Source organism: Macrobrachium rosenbergii, chromosome 54 (assembly GCF_040412425.1).
Source record: "Macrobrachium rosenbergii isolate ZJJX-2024 chromosome 54, ASM4041242v1, whole genome shotgun sequence".
Lineage (NCBI taxonomy): Eukaryota > Metazoa > Arthropoda > Malacostraca > Decapoda > Palaemonidae > Macrobrachium > Macrobrachium rosenbergii.
The window spans coordinates 32,785,698-32,804,338 of record NC_089794.1 but is presented as its reverse complement, the minus strand read 5'-3'; the positions used below and the strand labels follow the sequence as shown (position 1 = coordinate 32,804,338).

General features: G+C 35.4%; 1 protein-coding gene across 1 annotated transcript in view; it reads left to right on the top strand.

Annotated features, from left to right (window-relative positions):
- The window catches only part of LOC136834636 (phospholipid-transporting ATPase IF-like), a 51,671-nt gene that overhangs the window by 26,045 nt on the left and 6,985 nt on the right, over positions 1-18,641 (top strand). The window contains exons 7-20 of the mRNA XM_067097217.1: positions 224-362; positions 927-1,008; positions 2,760-2,860; positions 7,056-7,187; positions 7,531-7,646; positions 8,113-8,271; positions 8,521-8,705; positions 9,700-9,803; positions 10,590-10,753; positions 13,298-13,387; positions 14,141-14,287; positions 16,000-16,142; positions 16,848-17,001; positions 17,829-17,931. Coding sequence (XP_066953318.1) covers positions 224-362; positions 927-1,008; positions 2,760-2,860; positions 7,056-7,187; positions 7,531-7,646; positions 8,113-8,271; positions 8,521-8,705; positions 9,700-9,803; positions 10,590-10,753; positions 13,298-13,387; positions 14,141-14,287; positions 16,000-16,142; positions 16,848-17,001; positions 17,829-17,931 — 1,819 coding nt within the window. The remainder of the gene's footprint in view (positions 1-223; positions 363-926; positions 1,009-2,759; positions 2,861-7,055; positions 7,188-7,530; positions 7,647-8,112; positions 8,272-8,520; positions 8,706-9,699; positions 9,804-10,589; positions 10,754-13,297; positions 13,388-14,140; positions 14,288-15,999; positions 16,143-16,847; positions 17,002-17,828; positions 17,932-18,641) is intronic.

Genomic DNA, 18,641 nt, shown 5'->3' with positions numbered 1-18,641 from the left:
CTAGAGGTCTAGGAGATTCACTCATTGTTATAAATGTTGAGCTGAAGTGTTACAATAACAAAGATAGGTTAAGTCTGGTAGCCTAACTAAGATGGTGATCTTGGAAAAATACCAGACACTTCTGTAGCATAGCTGAGAAATTTTACTTTAAGTGAAATTAATTTCATAATCTGTAAAAAGTAATCATAAATAAGTCACTGCTCATACGTTTTTTTTTTGACAGTTACCCCACGCTAACCTATACGATTTCAAAGGAAGGCTCGACGTCTACAGAGGTGATGCCGGACCTACAAAATCTTCTCTTTCTACAGAAAACCTCCTTCTGAGAGGGGCCAGGCTAAAGAACACTGAAAAAATCTACGGTAAAATGGGTCTTCCCTCACTCCCCCTTAGCTATGTACATAGACATATACATTTACATATATATATATATATATATATATATATATATATATATATATATATATATATATATATATATATGTATTTATGTAAATAAATATACTGTATATGTGTATATATATATATGTATATATATATATATATATATATATATATATATATATATATATATATATATATATATATATATATATATACATATACATATACACTTTGGACGTTTTTCAGAATACTGAGCCTACTGAACGCTGCTGACCCTTTGAACCTAATTGCTTATTAAGATATAACAGCATGATTAACAGTATTATTGGCACGGAGAGAATGATACGTTTAGCATATATATATTTAAAGCCCCCAACCCCAATCCTGATACTGTATGGCGATAAATGCATGGTTAACCTAGTGCTTTGTAAGGGAAAAACGGTGTTACAGTAACCTGCACTGGACTTAGAGGTCTGGTGCAAGTTTACACTACTCCCTAATTAGCCTACAACCGCTTTAAAATTTTGCTTACAACAAAACAGGTGTTGCTGTATACACCGGGGAAGAGACGAAGATGGCCCTCAACACCAAAATGACGAGAAACAAGTTTTCCACGGTTGAAATGTAAGTCTCAGAATGGCTTGGTCCAGAAATTTAATTAATGAACAGTATTACTGGTTACAGAAACTGGAGAAAATCAAGAAATTGCCTTCGTATTAGTAACTAATTTTCACTCTTCTCCAATATCAAAATTTCGAATAACAACGAATTTTGTATACTGTATAGCTAGTCATTATCATTACTACTATTAATATTCTTAAAATCCTCGCATTCACAAGGGATAAGCCAAGAGGATCATGAATTACATAGGTAAGATTCCTTAGATTAAATGCCCATGTGAAAGAATGAAAGTACAGTTGAAAATTATAAACAAATATGTACAACATTTAAATATATACGTAAATAAACAAGAGTTCATATTTCAGAAAAAACTCTTGAATTTTGGAATTTCTTCACCTGCAAACACTGACAGGAAAACTGTTTCACAGTTTTACAATTGGGGGATGTCCTCTGTTACTACTGCTTTCTTACATAACAGAATTTCGCATGTCACTTCCAAGTCTTGTGTAACACTTTTGACATTATGCTTTTGTTATTGTGATCATAACACAAGCCCTTTATGCAAGTCAGAAACATTGGTCTTGCATTTCACATTCTGCATGTCACATAAAATAGTTTCACTAGTAATTTGGCAAACAAAAAAAACACCCTTCCAACTTCTACTAATGCTCCTCGAATAACACACACACATATAGATAGATACATACATACATACATACATATATATATATATATATATATATATATATATATATATATATATATATATATATATAATAATATATACATACATACATACATCAAAACCCTCACCACTTAGGTTAGGTTTTACAGTGTTCCAGCTCACATTCTTTGTCCTTGGATTTTACTTTATCGCCTTTTTCCTAAACAACTTTAATGCCATAAGGCTTTAATGTCTTCCCACCACACTGAGACCTCTATGTATACCACCACACTGTTTACCTTTACTCCACTCCAGCAATATGGTAGAAATGAGGTACTTGCCTTTCCTCTTATCAATCCATAGTGACATTATTCAGCACTCTGCACATCTTCCTTGATTTTCATGAACTTGCATCCAATACTCATAATTTGTTCTTGACATCATACCCCTCTTAACTAATTCCATGAATTTCTTTCCCCCTTGGATCTTTTTTCCCATCTTATTGCCGTCTTATTGCCATTACTTCATACATTCATTTGCCAAACGTCTTTTAACGCTTGCTACTCAGACTAACCTAACCTAGCGTCAAACAACAACGGTAAAAATGCATGGCTAAATTTGTCATTAACAATAGCATAACCTAGTACAATTCATTCACATCAAAAGCCTTAGAACACAAGCATTTTTCAAACGTCTTGTTATTTTCAGTATTACAAATAATAGCTTAGACATAGCATTACGGATCTCTTGCAAAATAGTCAGTGAACCCTAGCATCAGTGAAATGTCTTGCTAGATATAGCAGAGAAAAGCCTAAATCAGATTCATATGCTCATATCAAAACGATAACTGAACTTAAGCAATGGTCAAATGCTTTCTTATACTTGTCACAGAGAATAGCCTGCCCTAGTAAGTCTTTGAACTTTAATGGTGCTTTATTAAGAAGAGATTAACCTAGCGTCTTGCATTTATCATATAGTAGGCCTAGTCTTTGAATTCTAACTTTAGTAAAAATTTGTGTATATAGACCTATTTATATGCAGAAGCACACACTCCCTTCATTACCTTCATAACAGCTATTCTTCTTTCCAGAAAAATGAACTACTATTTGATCTTCTACCTTGTCGTCCTACTGGCCGAGGTTACCATCTGTACAATCCTCAAGTACGAGCTCTATTCCTTGACCGTTGAGGGTAAGCAAGGTTACCAAGTTACAAGTTGGGATACATCTCAAGTATATAACATTCCCTTTTCTTAGAGACGTCGGAACTATCAAGTAATAAGTCAAAAGTTTTACCTTATAACCTTCTTCCTAACTATCGTGGCATTTAGTAGCCTATTCCGTCTGCCCGTGTATGAAAGAATGAGTGTACCAAGTCTAGAGTTAAACTTCATGTTCCAGCACATTCAAATCGTTACATTTATACTTGAAGTTTAAATTCCCAAACTTCAGTGGTAAAGAATGGAGACTAGCCAGTTAACAGGTCGAGTGGGAGAATATGAAGCACAGAAAAAGAATGTGGAACACACCAGTTTCCTATTGTGATTGTTCAAAGATTTCTCGTTTTTAATCAAGCACCTAGTAGCATTTACTTGCCCATGGCTGTATACGAATGCAATAGGAATGTTTGTGAGTGCCTACGTCAGTTCCACAATTAAGTTTCTCGCAATTTAGCTTAATGTTATGCAATCCATAAGACTTCCTCTGGTCAGTCACACAAAAATAACATAAGAAAAGCCATGAAATAGAGAAAAACTAAAAAACCACGCATATATATATGTTACATACAAAATAATTACTTCTAAATTGTTACTATAACTGAATATTATAAAAACTAATCATAATTAGGTAAATCCACACACTCATTATCACTTTAAATTAACCCTGCATTATCAAAACACGGTAACGCGGAATTATTGCTGATAAGAGAATACAAACATCGTCATGTTAAAGGTTGCGTTTGACTGGGCTATTTAACAACAAACAATATACGACAGATTTAGCTCGTTAATGATTGACACAACAGAATGGACCACGTCTGCGTTACAATAGAACGGACCGTATCTAACAGAATACATCAGAGATCGTGCGGGTAAAAAGCAGTGATTCAGATAAAGGGGTTTGAAATGTCCTTTACAGAGATATCAATGGCCAGGGAATACCGTACATATATTTTAGGTGACTGTAGGTGGAAAGGGGGAGGAGTCAATAGATGAGTTATATGTCAAAAGTGAGGGTGCATGGAACGATTTGTGAGTAGGTAAGTTGGCAGAGAGAGAGAGAGAGAGAGAGAGAGAGAGAGAGAGAGAGAGAGAGAGAGAGAGAGAGAGAGAGGTTTAACTGAAGAAAAGAATGTATGCTATCACGTTTCAGTATAGGCGTCACATCACTGGTCAACCACACTGGTCAACCACATTGGTCAACCACACAGAAAGAAACCTAACTTGATGCTCTAGGCAACAGGAGAATATCCTGCATCTTACGTCACATTAACAAAGGTCAACCAGGCCAAGAGAAAAGGATGGGGGGCGGGGGGAAGGGGAGCAAGAGATGTTTAAGAAGACAACTGGGTTTGGGGGTTGGCCTACAATGGCGTCAAAACATCAAAAGTCAATCACAATAAGGACGCGAGCAAGACATGACATGTTTCGTACTATAAAAGTACATGAGCTTTGCGTTATACTGGCGCCACAGTATCAAAGGTCAACCATGACATGCAGGAGCGAGAGAGAGAGAGAGAGAGAGAGAGAGAGAGAGAGAGAGAGAGAGAGAGAGAGAGAGAGAGGCTACAGCATGACTGTGAGACTGCACAAACACGCAACGTTACCCTACTTCCAAGTAGCAGCGGATTTAGCAGAGGAAATAACGGCCTAGCTAATGACCCTTCCACGTCATTAAGGTCGTCTTGGTACAGCTCATTACGTTCTAGGATGTCAACGATGAGAGAGAGAGAGAGAGAGAGAGAGAGAGAGAGTTAATGGCATCCTTTCCTCAGCAAGACAGGCTACAAATCAGAAAGAAATAGCACGCAATTCTCTCTAGTCTCAACATACGGGGGAGAGAGAGAGAGAGAGAGAGAGATTCTGGGAAAGGGGGAGTGGAGAAGAGACAGAGTTGCTATTAGTAGGCCTCATCGGAGCTAATATCAGCAGGGGAACTGAAAAGCCTAGTCCAGTTTGAAGGAAATAAAACCATGAAAATTATTGACAAAGCATCGCCTCACGATCTATGGCAAACCAATTTTCAAATGTTCCATCCAAATATTTCGGGTAAATCATCTTGCAACAGACATTTCAAACCTAGTATACACGTTTGTATCTTTGTGCGCGCGCGTGAATACGAGCAACGTATCAGTATTGCTTTTTTAGTATTGAGCCAACAAGATTTTCAAGCCAAAACGAAATACACACACACACACACATACATACATATATATATATATATATATATATATATATATATATATATATATGAAATATTTTCTGCTAAAACAGATTTCCATCTAATAAAATGAGCAATAACTTTCTACCTTTTAGCGTTTTTATGGTCTCATTTTATTTATATATATATATATATATATATATATATATATATATATATATATATATATATATATATATATATATATATATATATATATATATATATATATATATGTGTGTATACTGTATATACATCTATGTATATATATACACTGGGGCACCAGGGTTGTCCAACTATTGATAATACACATTGAAAACAATGAAAAAAAAACTTATGTTGAAGAAAACTCTAGCACTAGGCCTATTGTTACTTGGCTGGCAATGAACTCCAGAAATATAGCTCTTCCATAATAGAATCTGTCCCGAATACAACACATACCACATAATTTTCCTTTACGAAGGCCAATAAGACGGATCACCTAATGCCCTTATTTAGAACCATACTGGAATGAATAGGATAACAGCAACAGCATTTAGACCGCTCTGGCACCGTTGCCCACAGGAGTCCAGCTACCACTACCAGTACTATCCTCCCTTGGATGTTTTTTTTAATAATTATATCTAGATACAAAAGCAGCACTAGGCTAAGGAGGAACCAAATGCGAAACGTGATCTATTACGTGCAATGAACTCACGTTATTTTTAGCAACTTTACAATTAACCTATTCTGCAGATAAATATTCTGGGACCTTTGACAAACAGTAAAAACACTGTATGTCATTGTCTTAAATCTCGTTGTTAGGCTACGAGGTTTTAATTAGAATTCGTTATTTTCACTTTTTTTTTGCATTTTCATTTACTTCGTTCAAGTACTCGCCAACTGGCCTTTGAAATAAATTTAAACAGTTCAGATTTCCATTTTTCTAACCAAACCATCGCAGCCTAACCTAACCTATAATGCCAAGGCTTGTTCAACATATTAAAAATCTTACTTGTTGTTTAAGCAGAGGTACTGATCTGTCATCATATTGACGAAAAGCTAATAATAATCTGATCACAAGTGAAAATTGTATGTCACTGCTGACATACGAGCGCATGGACGCAAATACACAAACATCCAACAATGGTTCAACCTACGGCATTTGTACTCGATACAGTACATCAAATTTTAACGTCTTCACCAGAAAGTCAGGTTATTTGCAAGTATCCATGCACAATGAGAGAGAGAGAGAGAGAGAGAGAGAGAGAGAGAGAGAGAGAGAGAGAGAGAGAGAGAGAGAGAGAGAGATTTTTCAAAACAACGTAATCCTAGGAAGTCCCCTTTAGGCTAGTATCCGTAGCGGTTCTTAACTTCTTACCTTTAAATATATCAATTGATGTTCCGGGCCATTTCCACATGAAAAATCCAATTCTCGGCCCATTGATAAAATTCGATTATCAATTGATTTTTTGTTCCTGTTTAAACACCCACCACCTGCCTCCAGTGTCACCATTTAACGACTAATGAAGTTATTTACTTTTTGTTGGCAGGTATTGTGACGTCATTTTGCTCGAAGGAGTATTTATTTTAACGGAAATCTTTTTATTAATCAGTTTTCTATTCTAAAATTATTCATTATATTTAAGAATGGTTAAATAGAGCGAAATATTTGGTGAAATATGATAATTCATTGAATAGCTTAGTCAGATAACAGCTTTTAAACAAGGAAAAATTTAAATATTATGACTAACTGGTAACATACACTAATGGGTCTTTCACTTTGTAAAATGTTTGTTCTTAAGGTAAGTTTAACGTTTATTCGTAATGGTGAGGTGAGTAAACTAATTATTCCTGTATCCGTGAAGAACCTCTTCAAAGAAATTATTTTTTTATTGCTTAGTGTTAGGTTAACTTCGAAGTAGAAACAGGATTCATTGTTCAAATGGTCTGGAAAAGTACTACTTTCTCTCTCTCGCTTTCTGCAGATGACATGTGGTATATGGAAAACAAAAATTACAGAAAGACTGGTGCCACCGTCAAAGATGTCTTCCAGGATATATTTTCGTTCTTGGTCATCTTCAATTACATCATTCCTATATCACTCTACGTCACGTTAGGTAAGTGTTTGATGTCATATTCAACAGTTAGTCGTTTCTCCTAACGGGGGAAGGATGGCTTCAGAGTAAAGACATAACAATTATCACGCCAATATTCATATTTAAAGTGAAAAATTTTAGATGAATCCTCTGTTTCATGAAACAACACAGGAGGCTCATTTGCAACGAGTAAAACACCTGCCACACACACACTCATTATCCCGTTACCCTCTATCATGCAAGCATTGTTCTCCTCTTGGATGCAGAGGCCGCTCCTTTCCAATACAGTACTTTCATCTCACCATCACTTTCCAAGTCTTTTGGTATTAATTGATCGAAATGACTCACCGTGTTGCTTTTCCAGAGGTACAGAAATTCTTTGGGATTCTTTTCTTCCAATGGGATGACGAAATCCGGTGTGCTCAGTCAGGGGAAAGAGCCAAAGCCAATACATCTGATTTAAACGAAGAGTTGGGACAGGTATGATAACGGTTTTGTTTTGTGAATGTGACTGTACCGTAAATGTTTGTTGGTTTTTAAATGAAAATAGATAGTACCATCATTGTTTGTTTTTAAGTTAAAAAATAGATAGTGCTATCATCGTTTCTTGTTTTTATGAAAATAGATAGTACCATCATTGCTGGGTTTTAAATGATATAAATAGTACTATCATTGTTGGTATTTAAATGAAGATGGATAGCACCACCATTGTTGGTTTTAAAATTAAGATAGATAGTAGCATCACTGTCTTTTTAATGAAAATAGCACTATCATTGTTGTTTTTATGAAAATATAGTACTATCATTTTTGTTCATGTGAAAATAATAGTACCATTATTGTTCGTTACCTTACCTCCAACTCCATAGTCTTATGAGCTTCATAATAATAATAATAATAATAATAATAATAATAATAATAATAATAATAATAACAATAATAATTTCAGGTGCAATACCTATTCACGGACAAAACGGGCACGCTGACGGAAAATATCATGTACTTCCGTCACTGCTCCGTCATGGGCGAGAAGTACGTCAACGTCGAGGACCAGATAAAGGTTCTGGACGAGTATAGCGCCGTGTCAGAACCTTTGCCTACGCTTCCAGTGAGTTTATTGATCTTTTTGTTCACGCTGATCAATTGCATGCGTTATTTGTAAAACTGATATGATTTAGTTATCAATGTATTCATATAAAAGGTAATTTACTCTCTCTCTCTCTCTCTAGATAGATAGATAGATAAATATATTGTATATCAGAACAGACATAGCTTGGTCTTAGTTCGAAAAGGTAGGAATGAGAGAGAGAGAGAGAGAGAGAGATCTACAACACTTCCAGCTATCTTCTTCTTTCAGAAAGACCTCGAGATCTTCCTCGAGACGCTGGCACTGTGCCACACTGTTCGAGTAACTGTCGACGCCAGCAAAGTCGAGGACGACCCCGTTCACCTGAGCCCCGAGGGTGACGAAAAACCGTTAGCGAAGTTCCAGTATCAAGCAGCCAGTCCGGACGAGAAGGCGCTGGTGGAGGCGTGTGCTTCGTACGTAACCTGATTTATTTCTTAATATTTATGTTCCCATGTTGATCGTTGTTCTTTAGGTGTAGCCCTTCAGATTCTCAGTTAATATTTTGAGATGAGGTTGCTTGCCCCGTGCCCTTCTCCACACTGTCTGACAACCATTACAGTCGACTAACTACCAGTTACATAATTCACTGATTAATTAGAAGGGCACAATGGAATTTAGCAGGACGTGGCCTGGTACTTTCAGAGATGAGATTGTCTTGACTACTGTGTATAGGATAAGTAAGCCTACCGAAATTATTTTAGCTATTCAGAATGAAATATAAAATTCTCTTCAAAATACAGTGGTTTTACCTGGATATAAAATGCATATGCACAAAACGCATCGTGCGTTTATTTTATTAAACAAAATACATAAGAATAGAATGGAAGTGCCTACCATTGTTTTAGTAGTGTCTCACTAATGGGTAAACATTCCGTTTTCTACGTTGCTCAGAGTTACAGATTCTTCATTTTCTCTTATTATAGGATTAACTTAAGAAACAGGAACCAACCTGATATAAAGCGCTATTACAGTTTGAACTTAATTGTGGCAGTGATGTTACCAGGCCAGTAACTATTCACTCGTTATTTATCAAAACAACAAAAGCTATTCTGCAAAACTGAAGACTACAACCACGTCCCTCAGCTTCGACAACTGCGGATTTACGTGCAAAATAGGTTCCGTGTTTAGTACTAACTCATTGGGGATGAATGTAAAAACATAAACGAAAGACAGTAAATATCATAAACATAAAAAAAGGCACAAAAAATAACAAAACATAAAAAAAGGCAGCAAACATCCCAGTCGGTGACTGGCGGGAACCAGGCCGCGGTAGTATTTTTCAGTTTTACCAAATAATCCTTGTGTGTGTTTTTTTTTTACTGTATTGTCTTTGTTCTTTACCAAATAAACTCAGCTCACCTCAGCGTATGTGTGTGTATATACTGTATATATAAAATCTTTTTACAGGTTTGGTGTCATATTCGAAAAGCAATATGGGAACCAGCTAACACTCGACGTCCGAGGTGAAAAGAGAACCTTCACTAGACTTCAGGTGTTAGAATTTGACTCAGGTGAACATTTCTAATACTCTCAGTACTTTAATGTTATCTGCGGACCCCCCTTGATAATGCTTTTAGTACCCACAATGCCCTGTAAATGCTCACAGTATACCAGTTCAATTTCATTACTGTCAGTAGCCCATGGCGTTTTAAATACTGTCGGTACCTTAGACCATTTTTTATAGTCTCAGCGTCATGGTGTCTTGTAAATACTCATTATTGAAAATTACGCTATTACATCACTTCCTTTTTAATACTTTTAGTACTCAAGTGCCCTTTTTTAAATATTCACAGTGGTTTCTGTGATGTTTCTAATATTTACTGTTTCCAGTTCCTGACTATCTTTTCTCATAAGTGTGATTTCCAAAGAACACTTAATTTTCTTAGTTCTAATCCTTTTCTAATCAGTTCTGTACCCATTGTCCCAGCCTACGATAACTGTATACTTGCTAATTATTTCAGTCCTCCCGTACCTTTTTAACGTTTTTATCATAATAATAATGATGATGATAATGATAATAATAATAATAATAATAATAATAATAATAATAATAATAATACAAGAAAACCTAACTGAAAATGGAGGTTTAAGTCTAGGATCAATATCTTTGCCTTGTACAAGAGAGAGAGAGAGAGAGAGAGAGAGAGAGAGAGAGAGAGAGAGAGAGAGAGAGAGAGAGAGAGATCTGAAGCTTGTAGGAGACATTATAAGTCAAAAACAAGGCGCAGTGGGTCACAAAGAGGCCTGGAGACCCACCGGAATAGGTAATCGCAAGTAACGAGAACGATTTCCCGCAGACCGGAAGCGCATGTCGGTAACGGTGGAGGAGAACTCGACGGGCCGCCTCTGGCTCCTGACGAAGGGGGCCGAGAGCAGCGTTTTCCAGAAATGCAGCTTCCAAGACGACCGTCAGCGCCAGATTCACGCACTGACGAACAAACACATCGACGACTACGCCATGGCAAGGACGAATTTCTTTTGGTTAATGAGATTTTTGAAAAAGATAATCATCAGTCATTAGTGAATCCGTTATGCTAAGGACGAATTTTTGCTTGCTTAGAATTGTATTTTTTATTTTGAAGTAAAAAAAAAAATGGGTATTTTTATGTATTTTTTTAAAAGTTGAATAATTAGTGAGTCTGCTATTCTAAAGACGAGTTTTCGCTTGTTTAGAATTTTGTTTTTTTTTTATTTTGAAGTAAATAAATTGTTTCTTTTGTTTGATGCAATTATTTCGTTTAAAGTTAAATTATCAGTGAATCCATTTCAAGGACGAAGTTTTGCTTGCTTAGATTTTTTTTTATTTTTCAATTTTGATAAAAATAAATTGTTAGTATTTACGATATGGTAAGACCAAATTTCTCATCTCTGGTTATTTCTGCAGGAAATAATTGTTAGGATTATTTTTTTTAATTTAAAAAATTCAAGTTGCAGTCAAGTTACAGAAGACTGCGCATAGTCTGATTTTTTTTTTTTATTAGACATAGACGAAGGTTGACCTTCATATACAGTTCACAAAAAGAAATGGTTTATTGAGGCATATTGTCAAAAGATAATTTTTGTGTCCAATTCGTGTAAAGCAATATCACGCTATCTATCCACATGTATATTTTCATTGAAAGCAATTGCTTTTGTGGCATCAATGAGTTTTTTGCCGGAATCTTCATGTCGTCGGAGTTTTTTCTGATTCTCAGGCGTCAATCTTCGGTGAAGAACACACAAACTTCTTTGTTCCATTTATTGTTTTCTCTCACGACAGCTGTTTGGCCACTCTGTGGCATTTTCAAGTGACTGCTGGTTTACAATTTGAATTTACGATCGTTTTGCCTCCACATGCGGATGGAAAAGTAGACCTACCTGAGCTGTGATTGGTCCAGGGATTAAAGGGATGAACCATTTTTTGGGTCGAAAGGTTTAGGCTTTATATATATATATATATATATATATATATATATATATATATATATATATATATATATATATATATATATTATATATGTATATATATTACTACAATACTGGAATCAAGATAACAGCCAATTTCCCTGTCCTGTTTGTATAAACAAACAAATGATCCTCACGACGGACTGCGATAAGAGCGATTTTTCTGTTGTTCATTCCAAGTAGACACAACGATAGAGGAACTGATATGAAGATGAATTTCTTTGTTCAATTCGTGCAAGTCAGTTTTCGCTATGATATAAAGATAAAGCTAAGAATTAATTTTTAAAATTAAATCGATTAAAAAAATCAATTCTGAAAATGTTTGAATTAGTCTAAAATGTCATATATATACATTTTTTTATCAGGTCTTTTTGATCTTTTAAGTTTGTCACCATATAATTCACGAACATTCAGTTAATTGTATTCATGTTTACTATAATTATATTATTTTACAAAATACTAATAATGATAAATATATAATGTTATTTACAATACGTAACGCTAAGGAGCAAATGTTATTCTGTATATAAACCAAAATCTATTTATATTTTCTATCTAAAGTTAGTATAATTATATTACATTACAAAATAATAATAATAATAATAATATGATGGTATTTACAATACGAAATCCTAAGAAGCGAATTTTGTTATGTTAAAAACCAAAAATCATTTGCATTTTCCAGCTAAAATTAATGTTTTCTGTCCACGACTAAAACTCTGATAAATACGTTTTTCGACTGTGATTGATGATCTTATCGGCTATGATTAATGCTCTTTCCAGATACAGTGGGCATCTACACTAATTAACATTGGCCTGTCTCACTTCATAATTAAAATTCCATATTCGTCGAAAAGAACTAATAAAATTTTACTAATTGAATAAATAGATTAAGTTCTATTAAATAAATTAATAATAGTAAAAAGTACACACACACATACAAATATATATATATACACACACACACATATATATATATATATATATATATATATATATATATATATATATATATATATATATATATATATATATATATATATATATATACATATATATCTGCTTAGGGATCTCATTCTAATTTCAGCAATTTAAGGCAGTGACTGTTAATCAGGTTTTCTTTAAGGTCACCCTTGTAAGGAGAAATGGCATATTATTGTTACACACACACACATATATATATATATATATATATATATATATATATAATGAAATTCATCATATCACCGAATGAAATTCATACATCAATGATTTATAGACAAGCATTAAAACAAATGTCCTTTAATATCTAATTCGCTCTACCTCGGAAATAATATATTTTCATATATGTTACCTGAAGGGGAATTTTTTAGTTGATAAGTTCGTCGTCTCGTGGGTTCGAACCACGGAAGACAAGTCAGGACTACAGTGACGCGCATTAAACCACACAGCCATATCATATATATATATATATATATATATATATATATATATATATATATATATATATATATATATATATATATATATATATATATATATATATCTTTAGCTGTTTACTCACATACTTGTTTACTTTCAGCTCGGTTTAAGAACTTTGGCCGTGGCGAGACGAGAATTAACACCAGAACTCTACAAGGAGTTTTCTGCAGATCTGAATAAAGCAAGGCAGGTTAGTTAAAGAAGATTCTCCAAAGCTCTATTTCAAATACAGCTTTTGAAAAAAAGAACGTTTAGAATCTTGGAGAATCATAGAGTATTTCAGCGTTTGAATAATTTTCTAGTAGAGAGAATCTTAAATTTATTGAGACACTTTAGCTCTCTAATCTTGTTGTCAATAGAGAAAGTTTAGGCTCATAGAATGCTTTAGGATTTAGATCATGCCCTTTTAGAGAAATCTTACTGATATGACACATTTTAGCCTTTCAATTTTGGTTTAAACTGAGAACTCTTAAGAGCATGGAGCACAGAAATAACATTTTAACCTTTTAAATTTGATCTAAACTGAGAACTCCCGTAGGGGGTTAGTGCCGTCAGTGCACCTCATGCGGTGCACTGTAGGCATTACTTAAGGTTCTTTTGCAGCGTGCCTTCGGCCCCTACCTGCAACGCCTTTCATTCCTTTTACTGTACCTCCGTTCATACTCTCGTTCTTCCTTTCAATTTCCACCCTCTTCTGATCTGAATCACAGTGCAACTGCGAGGTTCCCCTCCTGTTACACCTTCCAAACCCTTTACTGTCAATTTCCGTTTCAGCGCTGAATGACCTCACAGGTCCCAGCGCTTGGCCTTTGGCCTAAATTCTATATTCTATTCTATTCTAAACTGAGAACTCTTAAGACCATGAAACACTGAAGGTAAAAGGGAATTCCAGATCCGAAAACAAATCTTTTCTCCAAAAATTTGGTTTGTCACCTCTTTGTAGAAACTTGAAGGAAGAGAGGAGGCTGTGGCTGAGGTCATGAACAGGATGGAGGATGACCTGACGCTCTTAGGAGCCACTGGAGTGGAGGACCTGCTCCAGGATGGAGTGCAAGAGACCCTTGAATCTCTGAGGGTGGCGGGTATCAAGGTCAGTGGTCAAAGGGACAGAAATAATTCCGAGAAATATTCTGGACAATTGAGGTTGTCTGAAGGTGTTGTACATAATGCATAAAATTGCTAGGATGGTTTTTAGCATTATTTCTCAATGTTATAATTCATGATATTTACATTCATCTAGAATTAATCACTAGTGAGTGTTATAATTATGATAAATATTACCCAAACCCAATCTTAAATTGCCGTTAAATATCAGTCTTCAGAATAGACTGCTGTTATTTTCATTAGGCTAAAGAACAAATATTTTAGAATAATGTTTTGAGAAAATTAACATTTCATTTTAATAGTAGAACCTTACACCTACATTTTTTGGGTTTTGGACCACATTATGGTCCATTGCCTCTTGGGTCAGACCACTAAGGTCCGTTTAGTGTACATACCCTCGGCATCCTTGCCTTATGGCCTGTCCACACTAGCGGGCATGCCTGAAGGGCACTTCCAGGTGTTTATATTTTCTCGCGCTTCTGAAGCAGTGTTACCAGACAATCACATCGTTCTGGCTCCATACTCGGTCGGTCAGTATAGTGGAACGGGTTATGGGAACGGTGTTTGCCCGTCGGGCAGTGCCCGCTAGTGTGGACAGGGCTTTAGCTGTAATATAAAAATGTCATGATTTGCCTCTATAAATAGTCTTTTTAAAATCTGTCTGATATTATCTGAATTAAAGTTTTTAAAGCACAGTAACTATCCAATATTTTTCGCCTAGAATGTTTTCAGCCACCCTGAAAATCAGTTGATCCAAAATGAAATAACTCTTTCTGAAATAAACAGCACTTTGTGTACCACTTTTGGGACTAGTGTCAAGTGCTCTCATAAAGCCCGGAACGCTTTGAACATCGTTGAACACCAAGTGAAACAAAACTAATCTTTCACTTTTACGGCACAAAGTATTTCCATTAACTTGGAACAGTTGTGATAGTACTAATTCTTTGTCCAGAAAGGTGTGTCCAGTCGTCCACACTACAGTACAGTAAAGCACAAACACTTGTCTGAAACTTGTCGCATATATTCTACAAACAGGTTAAATACAAGTCAGCGACTTACTGGTACTTCTCAATTCAACAACTTGTTGGTAATTCTAACCATTCTTCATACAGTCATCCAGCATTTGCCAAAGATTCGTTTTCCAATTGCCGTCATTAAACTTGTTTTCAAACTGTTTGTGATATGTATGCAATAAGTTGCTGACAATGTTTGTTACGTGTTTTACTGTAGTGTGCATTAATTACAAGTCAACAACTTGGTAGTTTCTAACCAATGCTACATACAATTATCCAGCGTTTGCCACAGATTCGTTCTCCAATTACCTTTTTTCAACTTGTTTATGTTATGTATGTGATAAGTCGCTGACATTGTTAGTGACGTGTTTTACTGTAATTACTGCATTAATTACAATTTGGTAGTTTCTAAACAATACTTCATACAATTATCCAGCATTTGCCAAAGATTTGTTCTCCAATTACTGTCACTGACCTGCTTCCAACTTGTTTGTGATATGTATGTGATAAGTCATTGAAATTCTTTTATGACATGTTTTACTGTAGCATGCATGCACCCTAGAGCGTAGATGATTGAGTTTGAAAACCAAGTGGTACAGGATCGATCAATAATCTCTAAATCAAAAGCAGTTGCAATGTGGGACAACGGTAACAGAATTCAGGAAAGATTCCTTCATCCTTACAGGTTTGGGTCCTGACTGGAGACAAGGTGGAAACCGCCGTCAACATCGCCTATTCCTGCGGTCACTTCAAGAGGTTTATGACCGTCATGAGACTAACTGGTATTCGGGACAGTAAAGAGGCTTTTGAATTGCTTTCTAAGTGCGAGTGAGTATTCACACATAGGTCTATATACATCAAGGCCGAGAGAAAGAGAAGGTTTGCTCACTTCCCCCAAAATCCCCCATGTAGGCGGAGCTTTGTCTACCTCCTTACTGCGTCAGCAGATGAATTGCCGTAATGGGCAGGTGCCTCTAAGATACGTCATCGCCTACGTAGTTACCCCAGGTGGGAGGCGACGCCACCCAGTTGGTTAGACTTTGTCTCTCTCTTGCCCTTGATATACATATGAAGTCACATATATCGTTTAATATCGTTTTCACTAGACCTTGGGGGCAATTTACACCCAAGGGGAATTACAAATGATAAGTGCTTCGTCCCATGCAGGATTCGAACAGTTGTTAAGTTTATAAACATCTATAGAAAGTGTGACTACCGTTGTTTCTAAACCGGGAAACGGTTCGAATCCTGCCGGGGACGAAGTACTTATCGATTATAATTCCCCTTGAGTGTTAGTTATTCCCAATGTGTAGTAAATTCGATATTAGATGATATTTGCGGGTTATTATTTTCAAATATTAAAACTTCATGCTTGTATAAGTGACAAAAATTCAAAATTTATACTCCACTTCCAAAAAAAATATACAAAATATTAGAATTAAAAAATCATTGAATAAAATCAAACAGAAGCAAGGAAATATTGACCGCAACTAGCTGAAAATTACGAAAACTTTAACATAAAAATCTCCGTAGCGAAGATTCAAAATTTGACGGCCATTACGGTCTGGTGGTGGACGGCGCTTCCCTTCAGATTCTCTTGGACAACCTGAAGGAGGACTTCTACAGGGTCTGCAGGAGATGCGCTGCCGTCGTCTGCTGCAGGATGTCGCCCAGGCAGAAGGCGGAGGTAAGGAAGAAAATGAAAATTAAATAATTAAGAAAATTCATGACATGATAGATCTTATGTGAGAGAGAGAGAGAGGGAATGGATAAATAAAACATTAAATATCTGGTCTGTGATTGGTTATGTCTGTTTCCCTGACTTGTTTCTCATCTTATTTTTTTGTATATATATATATATATTATATATATATATATATATATATATATATATATTTTATTATATATATATTTATATTTCATTCATCTTTTTATTACTTATTTATTTCCGTGTGTTATTTTGCCGCATCTAATTTTTCAAGGCTGTCCCATAATTATTTGCACATTTTGAATAGTCAGTGCTGTAAGAATTACTAAAATACTGCCGAATGGTCTTTTATCACATGTAATTCATTCAGATTAACATTCATTACAATTCTCTTTATTTTTCCACATTTTTTCAAAGGTGAGGCGTGCGCATTTTGAGAGATAAATTTTGCAAATATTAAAAAATTTCTAACTCGGTATGATTAACTCACATTTACCTTCCACAGTTGTAAGCATTAACTATTCCAACGAACTAATCCCATATAATTAACTAATTCAATATAATTATCTAATTTTCTATCGACAGTTACAAGTACTGACCACTTCTAACGAACTAATTCAGTACAATCATCAACTAATATAATTCATCATAATTAACCCATTTTCCATCCACTGTTACAAGTGTTGACCATTTCTAACGAACCAGTTCAGTATAAGTGAACAATTAACTCGTTCAACTATCCACCGATGCAATTATTAACTATTTTTCAACTAATTCACTAAGCTTAACTAATTCACCATCCACAGACAGTGAGATTAGTCAAGAAGTCTGAAGAGAGTCCCGTCTGCGCAGCCATAGGAGACGGGGCAAACGACGTCTCTATGATCCAAGAGGCGCACATTGGCTTCGGTAAGGTTACTCGAGGTTACCTTTAATAATATATTGTTAATTATGCACTTTTTTTGTTTTAACACTGACTCTATTTACGATTGAGTGTAGATTATGTACCTTTGAAACTATCTGTAATCTTGTAAATTACTGTACTTATTGTAGAATTACACGTTCTTATAACCACAACTGAAAACATTCTAATTTTTTAGTTTTCTGTAAAAGAAAACTGTAAAACTGTTGTGCCGGCTTTGTCTGTCCGTCCGCACTTTTTCTGTCCGCCCTCAGATCTTATAAACTACTGAAGCTAGAAGGCTGCAAATTGGTATGTTGATTATCCACCCCCCAATCATCAAACATACCTAACTGCAGCCCTCTGGCCTCAGTAGTTTTTATTTTATTGAAGTTTAAAGTTAGTCATGATCGTACTTCTGGCAACGATATAGGCTAGGCCACCACCTGGCCGTGGTTAAATTATACTGAGACCACCGAAAGATAGATCTGTTGTCGGTGGCCTTGATTACACGCTGTAGCGGCTGTAGAGAAAACTCGATTGCAAAGAAGAAACTTCGGCGCATTTTTTACTTGTTTTTTTTCAATACTGACCCTATTGACGATTGACTGTAGATTATGTACTTTTAACACTATCTGTAATTATCTTGTCAATTACGCACTGTAGAATTACTCTTTCTAATGACCACAGTTGGAAACTTTCTACTTTTTTGTTACCT